Source organism: Talpa occidentalis, unplaced genomic scaffold, assembly GCF_014898055.3.
Source record: "Talpa occidentalis isolate TD23 unplaced genomic scaffold, MPIMG_talOcc4v2.1 talOcc4.15, whole genome shotgun sequence".
NCBI classification, from domain to species: domain Eukaryota; kingdom Metazoa; phylum Chordata; class Mammalia; order Eulipotyphla; family Talpidae; genus Talpa; species Talpa occidentalis.
Window position 1 is genome coordinate 32,712,785 of NW_023601543.1, and position 15,500 is coordinate 32,728,284.

General features: G+C 41.3%; 1 protein-coding gene and 1 pseudogene across 1 annotated transcript; one reads left to right on the forward strand and one right to left on the reverse strand.

The window, feature by feature from the left end:
* The first annotated feature begins 2,195 nt into the window (after window positions 1-2,195).
* Window positions 2,196-3,819, forward strand: LOC119245571 (eIF5-mimic protein 2-like; annotated as a pseudogene).
* An 8,363-nt stretch (window positions 3,820-12,182) lies between these two features.
* On the reverse strand, window positions 12,183-15,436 carry ARMCX1 (armadillo repeat containing X-linked 1). The gene is made up of 3 exons (XM_037512989.2): window positions 15,231-15,436; window positions 14,353-14,434; window positions 12,183-14,105 (listed from the first exon to the last, which is right to left on the reverse strand). Exon 3 carries the CDS (start codon window positions 13,980-13,982, stop codon window positions 12,594-12,596), a length of 1,389 nt encoding a protein of 462 aa, XP_037368886.1. The 5' UTR covers window positions 13,983-14,105; window positions 14,353-14,434; window positions 15,231-15,436; the 3' UTR covers window positions 12,183-12,593.
* Between the last annotated feature and the right edge of the window lie 64 nt (window positions 15,437-15,500).

Here is a 15,500-nt window from a genome sequence, read left to right on the forward strand (position 1 = left end):
AATGAAAGGGAGGGAAGGGAAGAGACCTGCAAGGCCTGTGTCCCTGCCATAAGGTGGCTGGCTAATATTCATCTACCTCACTTTCACACCATGCTTAGACATCACTTAGCACCCCAAGTTCAGCATATCAATGCAGAGGCTATTGCTTGCTCCATACCCGAACTGCTCATCCTACCTGACTGGTGGGAGCAACAAGGTAAATATGTTTCTCTGTTCCCCACTCAAGCCCCACCTACTAGCAACCTGTAAGACTTGACTCTTCTACACTGTGCTGTGTGGGCATCTCTACAGCTATGGTCAACATGAAGATGCTCATGCACATCTCTGTCTTCATCAGTCGGGGGTTTGTGTCAAATATCAATGGAGACTTTGCACAAACATTTAGCTTTTCATGCTAAGCAATTTGAAAGTCACCAATTTCTCAGGTTCCGAAGACCATAGGATCTGCCTTCTACTAATAGGGTGATTTGGGGGATTTTGACTAACTTTTTTTCTAAGTCTCATTTCTTCTACAACAGGGGTACAATAACATTTACTTGACAGGATTGTTTAAAGGATGAAATGTGTTGGTGCATGTAAGAGGTGGTGAAACGGGGGTGGAGAGGGCAACAAAAGGGTAACAGGGCAGGAGGCCAGATGGAAGCATGGAACGGCCACCCACCTGCCCAGGCTCTGAGACAAGAGAGCCACTAAAAAGTCCCAAAAGGCCAAAAAGCAAAACCAAGGGCTATAGCAATACAACACCCACACAATGGGGGTTTATGGGCTATAACCGTACAAAGAACAGTGCCCGATAGAGGACAGGTCACTTTCTGTGGGTTCTTACCCATGCACACAATTGCAAGAGCCCTTAGGCTCCAGGAACAACCAACACGGGGTTTATTTTACAAACAGGGGCAACAAAGAGCCTACTGTATCCACAAGTAGTGGCTGCTTCATCCAGATAGCATCAGTGATGGTTGCCACTGGTCACCAGGAGTGCTGGACAGCACTGGCCAGTAGTGATGGCCACTACTGGTCCCGCAGAGGCGGTGTCAGAGACACCCAGTGTTAACAGCTCTTTGTGAGTTGTTGGGTTATACCAACAACAGCTCTTTGAGGCACCGGGCCCAGGGCCTTTGGTGCTCCTTTCAGGCAATGTCAGAGACAGGACCGAGGCCCTGTCTGTGACAGAGTCCTTTGGCTTCTCTTACCTCCTAGGAGGGTGGCGGCTGGATGCTTCTTTTCTTCTTTCTTCTTTGGAGGCTGGAACCATCTTCTCTTCTTTGGGGGCTGGCATCATCTACCTTTCTTCTGGGCCTCTCTCAGCTCCCTCCAACCCTTGCTTATATCCTCTTTCAGGATGCCCCACCCACAAGTCTGATTGGATCATTTAGCACCAATCAGCTGATAGCTCACACCTGATTGGTCCATTACAAAAAAAAATGGCAGTTACTGAGCTCTGAGGAGCAACTGCCACAATTGGTTTGTGGTGGACCAGCAGATTGAAAGAATACCACTGTTCCTGCTGGCTCCCATTGCTGAGGAGGCTGGGTTCCCGTGATGATGGGATTATGTAAAGTGTCAAACAGTGTGTGACAGGGGCCTCTCTGGTGTGCAGGGGTTAAAGACAGCGCTAACAAGTTATCGCCAGCCACTGCAGCACGAGTTTGATCCCACCGGCCAGGGAGCAACCCACATGGCGCAGCAGACCTCTCCTGACTCACCTGCTGCTCCCCTCAGCAGTGTATTTTGGTGGTCTGCCTGTTCTGTTCCCCACTCTGTCTCTGGTGAATCCTCTCATGGCCCCGCACCTCTGGTCTGCACCCCAGTTCTTGTATGCATAAATAAATATTTTTAAAAAAACTGTGTGATAAATGTAGGTACCATCCACATCTTTCCTTTTGTAACACAACACCCTTGACCTAATGCATTGCTTATCAAATTTGAGTAATATTATTCTGAAATTTTCATAACTCCTCAAAGAGCTCTAGTATTGTGTGAAATTATCATTATTGTAAACTGACTTAAATATTTATTTATCTAAAACTCCGTATAAATTCCTTTGCTTATGTAGTTCTTATAGGAGAGGGAAACTCTTCCTCTATCCATCTTAGGTGCTGGACTGATATTTTGTGGGCAAAAGATTCATTCACAAGAGCAAAACTTACAAATTTATTTACATGAATTTTACCCGATACATATTTTACAGATAAATGAAGACTCCCTCCAAAGTGGCAAAACCTAACTGCTTGTATGTTAGGTTGAAGGAAGAGAGGCAATTTTGGAAAAGTAAAATAAGTAAAAAAAGGAAGCTAGAAGTTATTTTAACAAGATCTGTTTGTACAGAATTCCATCAGTCTCAGCTCTTCATCTCCAGTGATAAAAATGTTTCTTTCCTCCTGGTATAGAGAGCGCATCTTTCACATGAGATTTTTAATTTTTTTTAATTAATTAACTAATTTTCTTAAGTTGTTATTCATTTTTGTGCAATAAATAAATCCCCATAAATCTCCCACAGCCTCATCACCTGCAAACTGTCACCACAGTCCCTTGTGCTCTTTCCTCCCCACTTTTGATCCCTTGCCCTCGCCCTCCCCTGCAGTTTGTCTGCAAGTTTTGTCTTTTTTTCCCTTTGACCTTTGTTTGGTTCTCCTATACTCCTCCTATGAGTGAAAACTTCTAATATTTTTCTTTTTCCATTTGACTTATTCCACTGAGCATAATCCCTTCCAGCTCTATCCAAGTTGCTGAGAATGACATGAATTTATCTTTTTTGATTGCTGAATCACATAAGAGTTTTAACTCCTGTTTTCTGGGAGGAAAGAGGATGTCAGGGCATCCTTCTTACACCTGCTATTTTTCAAGTGCCTGTAGCTCCAAATAATCCCATGTCAAAGTGACATATTTTGGGGTGGCATATCCCGCACCCTTCACTTTCACAAAAGTATGAACAAAAAAAATCACAAATCAAAAGTCTGCTGCTGTCCCTTAAAGGGGGTTTCAGAGTCATAAAGGAACAATTTTGGTTGTGTTGGCTGGTGTTCTTCTGGCTAATTAGAGCACTTAATGCATCCATTCTTGATCGCCTTTATGAAAAAACTTTGGCTAGAAGAAATGGTTTCAGCATTTTGGCTATCAAGCCCTTTACAACCAGATAAATGAAAAAGATATCAATGGAAGAGTTGCAAGTCTTCACAATGTGAGAATGGGTAACACTGCTGGAATCTTTTTTTTGTCAATAAAGGAAAGTGTTGAGCACTTCGCCAAGTATTTTACTGAGGCAGGCTTGAAAGAGCTCTCAGAATATTTTCAGAATCAGCAAACCATAGAAGCTCATAGGAAACTTCAGAAAGAATTTCAAGAACAGATGTCCTGTGGTGATCCATTTAAGGATATAATTTTGTGTGTCAAGGAGGAGATGAAAGAAAATAACAACATCCCAGAACCCACTGCCATTGGATTAGTCTGCTCCGGCACAATGAGCGCCATGGAATGGAACAAAAAAGAGGAGCTCGCAGCAAAGCAAGCCATCATGCACTTGAGGCAATCCAGCCCTCTATTTGCTGCCTTTACTACTCAAGGTCAGCCTGAGCTAACTCTGTTACTGAAGATTCAGGAGTATTGCTATGACAACATTCATTTCATGAAAGCTTTCCAGAAAATAGTTGTGCTTTTTATAAAGCTGAAATTCTGAGTGAAGAGCCCATTCGAAAGCGGTAGAAAGATGCACATTTGCAAAGGAGAAAAGTGTCTTCCTTGAGCCAACAAAAAAAAAATGTGGAGTGGCTCACAGATGCTGAAGAAGAGTCTGAGTCTGAAGCTGAAGATGGTGACTGAATTTACATCCTCAGTAAAGGAAACGGGAGTTGTAGATAAAATGTTGTGCCTCACATGTCCAGGTTCTGACATATTCCTGTGCCCTAAGTCAGGCATGCTATAAGGCAAATTTTATTTTAACTGCATCTACAGTTACTGGAAATGTTGGGTTTAGTTTCTAAAACCATGTTTTAAGTAACTACAAGAATTACAGATTTGAATTTATTTAATGTGTCATTTGTCTTTTCAGTTCTTTTCTATCTCCTGTATTTTCTACTATAGTAATGTAATTTCAGGCCTTCCACAATGAACAGCTAGTTCACTTGATCCCCTGAGTTTTCTATATAAACAGTGTTCAAGATAAGTTAAAAATAATTTGTTCAAGAGATTCTGTTTGGAAATTAAACTGAAAGTAAAGACTTGGAGGCAGGGATTTGTGTGATAATTTCCCTTTCTCTTCAATGAAAAATCTCCTATAAATAATTGAATTCATTGACATGAATTGCAAATATTTTGACCATTATTTGCACATGAATATTTTCTTGCATTTGTGACCCCAGATGTCCTTGAGCTCCATTGTTTTCTCTCTGGTTTTTATTCCTTAGTGAAGCTACAGAGAATAAGCTATGAAATGCAGTCTGGGAAACTGGTACAGGTAGTAGGAAGAAGAAAGCTGAGCTTTTCCCCAGTGAGAAACTTCCACTTTCAATTTGTATCTTTCCAGGCAATACAAATGGTTATTCTTTTCAGACAACCATTTTCAGGTGTACCTTGAACAAATCCTATAACTTAAAGTATTTTACGCTTGTCATGCACTTAGATTGCTAGTGGAGGCCTCTTAAAGTAGTGTCAGTAAAGGAAATAACCTCCTATGCCAGTAAAAGTCGTTGAAATTGTTAAGTGGTCAGCGTGTTCTAATTGGACTCTAAATGTAACTCACATTTCCTTCAATAAATGGCTCTTCTCTATTAATGAAATAATTCATATTTCCTATTAGGTTGGAGTATTTGTTGCAAGAAATGAAGTGCAATGATAATGATATATACACACTTGATCATCCTGGAATGGTTTCACTCTTAACATATTCAGTAATGACTCAAGCATCTGGCTAATAATATACTCTAGTAGCTCTTTTTTAACTGCCATGAGTCAAATATCTTTCTATATAATTGATCCATTTTCTTTAATAACTGCCTTTTAATTCCCATCTTTATTTTCTTGCTGCTACGCATTTGTCTCTGTAGTCAATAGAAAACAAAATGTGCTAAATGCTTTTTGGTGGAAAGATTTCAGGTCAAAAGTGAACACCTTGAATTTTTTCTTGATTGGTGAAAGAAATGAGCTTGGAATAGTGCTGCCAGAGACTGAGTAGAAATTGCCCCTTTCAAAGGTGTCATTCGTAGAAGCCAAGAATTTGGCATTTCAAAGCTCCTCTAGAGGGAATAACTTGTAGCATAATTTGAAGTGAAGGTATAGTAACCTTCTGAAGAAGATTATTATAAGATACCATCTTGAATGAGTAAGATTGTTACATGAATGTTGATAAAGTTTTGTGCACAGGAAAAAAATGTATTACCTAGGTTACTATGTTGCCATCTCTGTCCATTTTGTAATTTGTAGTCCTCAAGACTGAAAAAATAACCTCTGTAACATCTGTAAATGTCATATATGTAACCTATAAAACTCATATAACCTTACACTTAGGTTGTATAGGTCAGTGTTTTCTAATTTTGTATTTTTTTGGTAAATTCTATGTTAACACCTAGTGATACTATATGCTATGCATTCAGTCATCTCTGCTGAGTAATCATTAAATAATTGCTATCTTCCTCCTTATGACTCACAAACTATAAACACCTCCACAAAATTCAAATGTAGCAGAAAATAAATTAGCATTTCTACAAACAAATCGTTTTGTATTATTGCAATACAAAGTTTACTCTTTGTGTTGTATGTTGTGTAGAGCTGTAAGAGACTGTAGTCCTCCAGAACTACACTATGGCCTTTGGTGATCATATACTATTTTTTTCATAATGGCAAAGCAGTGTTTACCAACTATAATGTTATGGCAAAAGTATAAGTCACATGTGACAGTATAAAGAAAGGAAATGTGTCTAAGAAGACTTTGAAGCATTTCATTTTGAATTTTAAGTGGTAATTTTGGGACTCAGCTGCTAGTGCCAACCCATGGCCTCAAACATGTAAAACAAGTACTAAAACAAAATGCTAAAATTGTACTTGTGATTATGACTGCATAAATGTTAATTGATTTTCCAAACAGTGTCAGTTTATAAGGATAAGTCTCCTCTCTGCCATAATTAAATGTGTGTTTACATTTGATCAGATCAATAAATAAAATTAACCACGCTACAAAACTAAACATATTTGAATTAATGTTAATTCCATGAGATTGGCAATGTTGCTTCGGAGATACTACGTCTGCAACAACAGATTCTCTTGATTTAAACATTCTTTCATTAAGGGGAGCCTGATGAATCCTACTCACCCCCTGCCAGGTTTCTAACACAAAATACTGCAAAACCTTTTTAAATACAAAATGATGCACTTACTAGGGAATAAATGCATCCTGGATCTTTTAAGTACATGTTTACAATTTTTTCACATTGACTAGAAGCAGGATTTCTTTGATCTAAAATGTCTTTGATTATTAGATATATCATTATTTTATATACCACTAAGAAACACAATATACTTCTTATTAAACTGTAACATAATGTTAAGGTGCCATCAACTATAAAATGCATCACTACTTCAGAGATGATAAATTATGAAAAGAAAGTCTGTTTCATGATCAATAAAATACAGTATTACTACTTAGTGCCCTGACAATACTTCATATAAACACAAAATTTGGCTCCCAAGTCACTAAGGAACACCTGAAAATACAGAGTATAGGGCATCCCTGGTGGCTCAGGGGTTTAAGTCTCAGTGCTGTTCAATCCCCAGCCAGGCAGGGAGCCAACCCACATGGTGCAGCAGACCTCTCCTGTCTCACCCACTGCTCCCATCAGCAGCGTATTTCAGTATATCCGCCTGTTCTGCTCCCCGCTCTGTCTCTGGTGAATCCTCTCATCCTCTGCACCTCTGGCCTATGTCCCAGTTCTTGTATGCAAAAATAAAAAAAAAATTAAAAAGAAAAAGAAAAGAAAATACAGAGTATATTTATAATAAATTCCTTTCATGAAAACAGAACACTTAAAAACATTTATTGACAGCAGCCTTCTGCCCACCTGTGTCTATGCAGGTGTTTCTCTTTGCAAACCTGTCCCCTTCAGAGGTGGCTTTTTCTGCCTGCTTGTGTCTGTGCAGGTGTCCTTTTCCCCTTCTTATACAATAATGAACCTGCCCTTATGGATACATGTAAAAAAAATCATTTATCATGAACTGTGAAACCCAAAGACACATACATGTATTCCAGTATTCCACCCAACTGTATCCTGAGAAAAATTGCCTGAGGCTTCCTGTCTAAATCACAGCAATAACACGCAGATGTCAGGAATGTAGTAGAAATTGAGATTGCACTTTCTGTTCTTAGAAGGGAGCAAAGACCCCATTCTTCAAAGGAAATATTTTCACTGTTTATTCAATACTACTAGGTCGACAAGTAATGAGATGCTCAACACCAATAATCATTAAAGAAATGCAAACCTGAGCCACAATAAGCTATCCCTTCACACCTGTCAGAAAGACTATCATTAAAAAAGAGGAGATAACACGTGCAAGTAAGGGGATGGAGAAAGGGAACTCTTTTTTTTCTTCTTTTTTTCTTCTTTTTTTTAATTGAGGCAACATTGGTTTACAACACAGTATGTGATTCAAAGGCGCAAGATCACACCTCTTCTATGCTTGTTACCACACCACACACACCACCAAGGCATCCTCAGTCCTCCACCATAATTCATTGGGTCCCTCCCCTTTCTCTCCACCCCTCCCACTCCCCATCTTGTACCCTCAGTTCCACAGTCAGATTTCCAGGGCTTGTTACTGGTTTGTTTTTTATGAACCTTTATTTCTCTATATTTCACATATAAGAGAAATGATCTGGTATTTGTCTTTTTTCTTCTTCTGACTTATTTCACCTAACATTATCCACTCCAGTTCCAACTATGTTGTCACAAAAGGCAAGAGTTCATTTTATTTTTTACAGCTGAGTAGTATTACATTGTATGTGTGTATATATATATATATATATATATATATATATATATATATACACACACACACAATGTATATACATATATATATATATATATATATATATATATATATACACACACACCACATTTTTCTAACCTGCTCCTCTGTCATTGGGCACATAGGTTGTTTCCATAACTTGGTTATTGAAATAGGGTTGCAATGAGTATCAGAGTATTTACATCCCTTCAAATTAGTGTTTTTGTATCGTTTGGGCAGATACCTAGGGGTGGAACTGCTGATTATATGGTAGACCTATTTTTAATATTTTGAGGAAACTCCATACTGCTTTCCTGAGAGGATGGGCCAGTCCATATTCCCACCAACAATATAAAAGAATTCCTTTTACTCCACATCCTCACCAAAAACACTTGTTATTTCTGAACTTTTTGACATCGGCCATTCTCACAGATATGAGATGGTATCTCAGTGTGGTTTTGATAGTTTCTTTGCCTGTGCAGAAGATTTTTGCTTTTATGTAGTCCTATTTGTTTATATTTACTTTTGTTTCTCTTGCCATTGGAGACAAATCCAGAGAGACATCACTGAAGCCAATGTCAGGGAGTGTTTGCCTGTATTCTCTGAGTCTTTCATCTATGGCTTTAATCCACTTTGAGTTAATTTATGTGTGAGATGTGAGATGGTGCATGGGACCGTCTGGTTTCATCCTTTTGCATGGGACCGTCCAGTTTTCCGAACATCATTTATTGAAAAGACTCTCCTTTCTCCAATGTATATTCTTGGCTCCTTTGTCGTAGGTTAGTAGATGTATGGTTTTATTTCTGGGCTCTGACTTCTATTCCTTGGTTTGTGTATCTGTTTTTCTTCTAGTACCATGCTGCTTTAATTATTGTGCCTTTATATTATAATTTAAAGCCTGAGAGTGTGATAGCACCACTCGTCTTTTTTGTCAGGATTGTTTTGGCTATTCAGGGACTTTTGTGGTTCCATATGAATTTCAGTAATGTTTGTCTATTTCTTTGAAGAATACCATTGGTGCTTAGACAGGGATTGCAATTGAATCTATAAATTGGTTTGGGTGGGATGGCCATTTTAACCATGTTAATTCTTTCAATCCAGGAGCAGGAAATATCTTTCCATATTTTGTATGTTTTCTATTTATTTTAATGTATTCTTTTTATTTATTTAATGTCTCAAATTTTTCATTCATTTTTCATTCACCTCCTTTGTTAAGTTTACACAGAGAAGGGAACTCTTGGAGACTGTTGCTGGGTGTGTAAACTAATACAGCCACTATGCAAACAGTAAGAAGAGTCTTCAAAAACATAAAAAATAGAATGACCATATGATCCAGCAATTCCACTTCTGGGTGTATATCCAAAGGAAATGAAAATAGGATCTTGAAAGGCTATCTGCACCCCACATTCATTGCCATATTATTTAAAATAGACATGGATGAATGGGTAAAGATTTTCAGATACATACACACACACACACACACACACACAAACACACACACACACACACACACACACACACGGGAGTATTTACTCAGCCATGAGAGAAAGGAAATCCTTCTGTTTGTGACTACTTGGCTACAACTTGAAGGCATTATGTTAAGTGAAATAGGTTAGACAGAGAAAGACAAATACTATAAGATAGCACTTATATGTGGAATCCAATAGCTCATAATACTGTATTATTTACCAGAAAGTTATTGAGAGAGTAAATCTTAACATCATGCAGAAAATAAATGGTAATTATGTGATGGAATGGAGGTGCTAGTTGTTGCCATGGTGGTAATTATTTTATGATATGTAAATGTATCAAACCAACACATTGTAAACCTTAAACTTAGCAATGTTATATGTGAATTATATCTCAATAAAACTGGAAAAATACCATTAGCATATGCAGAATGACACCTTAGAAAAAAAAAGTTAAGCCAAATATTATCCATCCAGTCTTTTAGGTAATTAAGGGTGCCTACTTACCAATTAGCTGTTATGTTCAAACATTATTTAGTAGTTTACATATAGTACCTCATTTAATCATCAACTCATCTATCATTTTAACATGTCTCCCTTGTTGATCTAAATATTTTTCCATTCAATATATTCTCCAAACATATCCACATAAACCCCAATCATTCCCCCAAATCATCTCCTTCATTTCTAACCTAGCTTATATCCAAAATTCTCATTTTATTTCCAACAATTATACACAAAAAGGAACATGTAAGAAAACATAGATGAAGTATAAAGGGCTATATTAGTAAATTCAGGCATTATCCTATTACTCAACCATTCTTCTCTTTCTGCTATAGTCTTTCAGACGTTTTAATGCACGTAAATGTTTTATTTTCTTAAAAAATGGATATATTAAATATATACTCATGCAATTGGCTTTTCCACTAAGATTAAATGCTAAATTCTTCCTTGTAAATAAATGTAGATGCTCATCAGTGTTTTTAAGAGCTGCAAAATGTCTCAGTGTGCAGGTATACCTTAGTTTGCCTATTTTTGAGACACTTGGGTCATTCACAACTTTTCATTCTTCACAACGGTGCAAGAGATGCACAGCTTAATGCAAGCCAACTATTTCATAATGATAAATTTCGACAAGTGGAATTACCTGACTGAAGAACGTGCACCTCTTGACAGTTTCTGGAATGTGTCCAAAGGGACCTCGTACCAAATGTGCGCTCCCATCAGGACCCCAGAGAATGCTCCTCTCCCCACACCCTCATCCGCACTCTGGGTAGGAGAGGGGTGTATCTTCTCCAGGATGTACACCAACAGCTCTCTCTATGGTTCCCTCAAGGCCCTACCCTAACCACCCTTGCAAAAGTGATCTCATAGCAGCACTAAAAAGTATTCTTCTATGTGGTACATATACATAATGGAATATTACTCAGCAATCAAAAAAGATAAACTCATGCAATTTGCAGCAACATGGATGGAGCTCGAAGGGATCATGCTCAGCGAAAAAAGCCAGAAAGAAAAAGAAAAATAGCGGATGATCTCATAGCAGGAATTTAGAAAACCTAAATAAGGGATCAGGAAAAAGACTAATTATAATACAGTAAAAATCAAAATCCACAAGCAACTATAAACCAGAGACACATTACAGGGGAGGGGAGAAGGGAGTAGGATCAAAACAAGGGTGGTGGGAATTACATGGGAACTATAACCAAGATGAAAATGCATACATTGTGCAAAAATGAAAAATGATGTAAAAAACATAAAATAAAAAAGTATTCTTCTGTTCTATCTTCTTCTGATGTCAAAGTAGTAACTAACATATTCACTTACATGGCCACCACCACTTCCATTGGCCAAGAAAGGATGTTTTCCTATCAAGTGCCCACAGGATCCTAACATAAAAATTTCCCTCTCTGTATGTGCCCAGAATAGGTTCCAGCACTTTTTTATTTATTTATTTTTTTTGGTGGGACCCTCGCGGGTGGCCTGGGATAGAACTGGTGCTGCAGAGGCTGCTGGCAGCCTCACAACCCAGCATTCAACTGCTGTGCCACCAGGGGAGGCTCTCCAGCACTTCTTGATTCAAGGTTCTGGCACTTTCCACTTCCCCTCACCATTCCCAGGCCACCCAGCAGTGACACCTCACTCCTTTGTCATCTCCTGCCTGAACTGTGCTGTATCTTCCTGACTGATTTTCCAGGCTCCAGGGGGCACTCCTCTCTCCACTCCAACTCAACCCATCCTGCTCACACATCAGCCACAACTTTCCTAGCATCCTATCATTCCTCTGGTCAAGACAGACAGACTCTGGTGTCTCCCAGGGGTGGGCGGAGTAACATTAGGACACCTCGGTTTAGCAGTGGTGGGGAGCAGTTCTCCAGGACTCAGTCTGGTCCCAACTGCTGGACTATCTTCCCATCACTCCCCTCCCCACACTGTGTACTCCAGGCAGGCCAGCCTCCTGTCTGGAGCAGGAGCCCCCCCTCCATGCCTTTCTTTTCATCACTCCTCCCTCCTCTAATGTCCTTCTGCCCTGTTTTTACCCCACCCTTCGTGCCCAGCTTCTTGAAGCTTCTGCCTCCTCCATAAAACTTGCCCTGAGCACCGTGCCAGTGGCGGTCTCTGCACTGATGAGAAAAGGTGGCCATGATCAGGGGCTCCGGTGTTGTTAGTATCTTTCTGTTTCCAAACACCTTGCCTTTCTAAATGCATCATAAACTCAAGGAGAAAGACAGGTCTTTTTTTTCTGCTTAAAATGCACAACTTTATTGATGAAGCACAAGTCTTAGATTAACAAATGTAAACCAATACAAAAGTGTAGCTTATTCATGATTAGTTTGCTGTCAGTTTAAGTAGAGGAAAGAGTAAAAATATCTCAATCTAGATAGCAAGGTGGAATCATTGTATGCGTCCTTTGTACAAGCTCTAGTGTTCATGGGGCCTCCTTAGAATAGTTCAGCCTAAAGCCAGTTGTCGCAACCAGTACTGCTGCCGATGACCTGTGATATTCCAAAACAGCAGCTAAAATGACCTCTTTGCCATATAAGCACAGTGAAAATCAAAGAACTTACAAAATACATTGTTTCCAAGTGCAAACTAAAATATCACTGTGATATTGCTTGGGCTGGACCCGCATTAGAGTTTGGTCAATACTTTCAAAACTTTTACTTTCACCACCAGATCATTGTGATTTGCTAACGCTTTGATTTTCTTAACACACACTCCAGATTCTTTGAATAAGAAAAAAAGGGAACTTCTGCTGAATTCTTTCCTGGATGATGCAAGCCCTTCACTTTTTATGTTGTCATTTATATTCTCAAATAGGGTGAGGATATTGAGAAGAATCTCTCTGTCCCATTCCCTGTTAAAGAGGGAAATCAGTTCTGATGGGACTTTACAACTGACCAGCTCTCTTGTCATGGCTGGATTTTCAGTAAAGTTTATAATTAGTTTCATAATCTGAATCTTGGTGAAATAATTTCCCAGAAATAACAAAGCAAAAAAGTCTGGAAAAGAATAAGAAAGCAAATGTTGGTAATGATTAGTCACAGTCATGTTGGTTAGGAGTCTCAGTCCAGCCATCTGCACAGCTGAGTCCACTCGGCAGATCATAGTGTCATCACACACTTGACTGATATATGTCTTAATCTTGCCCTGATTTTCAGCGTTGACACTCAGGTTATTAAGGGCATTGTAAGCCTTTTCCCTGATAATTGGATCTCTCGTTTTTATCATTTTTGCAATAATTGGGAGACCACCCAATTCACGAATGGCATTTTGGTTAAATGAATACGCTGCATTGTTACCCAGAGTGACCAAGGCTACTTCTTGAATAAAAGGATCATTTGTTCTTTCCAGGATGTTAAGGACCTTTTGAAGGTCAGTCGCACCCAAAATATCATCAATTTTATAGGGAAAGTTGAATTTGCCCCTGCGAACAGGCCATGCTGTAGCTGGAGTCCTCGTGCTCTTACCTCGGGCCCTTCCCTTGGATTTTCCACTTGTCCTGCCTCCAGCCCTAGCCCCATTCTTGGTGGGGTGGCAGCTTCCACCCCGGCCACCTGGGAAGGGTAAACTTGGTGCAAGGGTCCTGGTCCCAGAGATGGTACCCAACCTGGACACTCTGCCAGCCTTGGCGCTCGCCTGTTCCTTCAGACTGCTGAAAAGGGCCTTGGCCTTGGCCTCTAGACCACCTCCGCTCTGGACTCCGGAATGGACCTCCACCTTTACAGCTGGACCGCTCTCAAGTTCTACACCCACCTCAGCCTTAGGCCGTGAGTCACTCTGAAGTTTAGCTCCGGCTTCTGCCCCTGCATTAGCTCCTTCCCCAGTCACAACCCCAGTTTCTGAAATATCACTAGACTCCTCCTCATCTTCATCGTCATCGTCGTCATCGTCGTCATCATCATCCCACATTTTCTCACTCTCATCTTTTCCCCAGGTCAGTCTGTACACGCAGTAGCAGGCACCAGCCCCGATTACCACTCCAGCAGCCACACAGCCAGCCTCCCGAGTGCGGCCCATGCTAGGACGAAGGTCTGGACACTAGCAGAGATGGCTTGCTCTGGTCCAGAGACGTGCTCCACGTCCAGGAGGATTCTGCAGCTACAGCTGGCAGGCTCTGATGCAGCTGCAGATACACTGAACCTAGGAATGAAAGAAGGATTTGAGGCTTCAGTGTCCTACTTTTGTGCCATTGCATGCAGACAACTAAACTACAGACTAACAAACGGGGCTGTGGCAGGGACCCAGCACTTGGGATCTTGACCACTGACTCCTTTCCTCTATGGGGAATGCAATTTTGAACACTTTCTCCACCTCCAGATTCTCTGACCTCATGTTTAACCATTCCATCCCAGTCTGACAAATTTAAGGACTCAAGTCCGTTCCTTACCTCCCCTGCTCCTCCAGGTGTTCTGGGAACACCTGTTTTTTCCTTCTCTTTCTTGCCAGGAAGTGCACCTCTTCTTGCAAACCTGCAGGCAGAGGAGGGGGGAGGCAGGTGCTGAGTGCTCAGGGGGGTGGGGACCTCATCCCAGACAGCACCTTCTCCTGAACCTGGGGTCCTTTTCCCTAATAGCCCAAAGTTTTCCTCCTCTGGTTACTCTGCCTTCCTCACAGAGCTGAGGTTTGAAGCTCATTACCCCTTGCCATCAGCTCCCCACTCCCCCTTCTCAGACCTCCTTAATCTACACACACACACCCTGTCAGTCATTTCCTTGGAAAGTGACACCACACCTCCTTCCTTGTAACAAAATGGAAGGTGGTGGCTGGACAGTGTCTAGAAGCTGGACAGGCTTGAAATGCACGAAGTCTCCAACTCCGCACTTGGCTAACCCACCCCCTCACCCCCTCCCAACACCTCAGAGGTGGCGGGGGACCACTCCTCCGCCCCCCCAAGCCATTATACCAACTTCCACTCTCTGGAGCAATTTCCTTCCTCCCTCTTCCGTGTTTCCGCCTCCACCAAACCTAAGCCCCCCCACCCCCACTCGGGAAAGGAGTGCTTGATGGACCGAAAGTAACCAGGCCAGGCGAGGTCCTGCCACCCCCACCCCAGGACTCTCTGACACACGCTCCCACCCCCCCGCCCCGCCCCCCCAGCCTCTTCATTTCGTCTGTACCTGCACAGCTCTGTCTTGATCCCAAGCCCTGAAATGGTGTAGAGGCGGGTAGGAGGAGGGTTCAGAGAAGGTCCGCGGGCCCACTCGAGTTTGAAAGTTTCCACCATCGTCCACCCCAAGTATCCCCAAACAGCACCCCCGCCCTAACCTGCTTGTTTGTGGACAATCTTCCTCTCCTTGCTGCTTCCGGACTGGTCTTGAGGCGCAAGATCCACTGACCCAGAGGAGCAGCACGCAGAGGGCAGAGGCAGAGAGCTGGGCGGGCAGAACAGCACTTGCCAGAAATGCCCAAACCAGCTTTTCCGAATTCAAGGTCCTGGTTGTCAAAGGGCCGTCACCTTTGGATCTCTCCCCCTACCCCCACTTTTCAAGAGTCCGCTGACGTCAGCCCTCGCCCAGCACCACGTCCACGCACCCC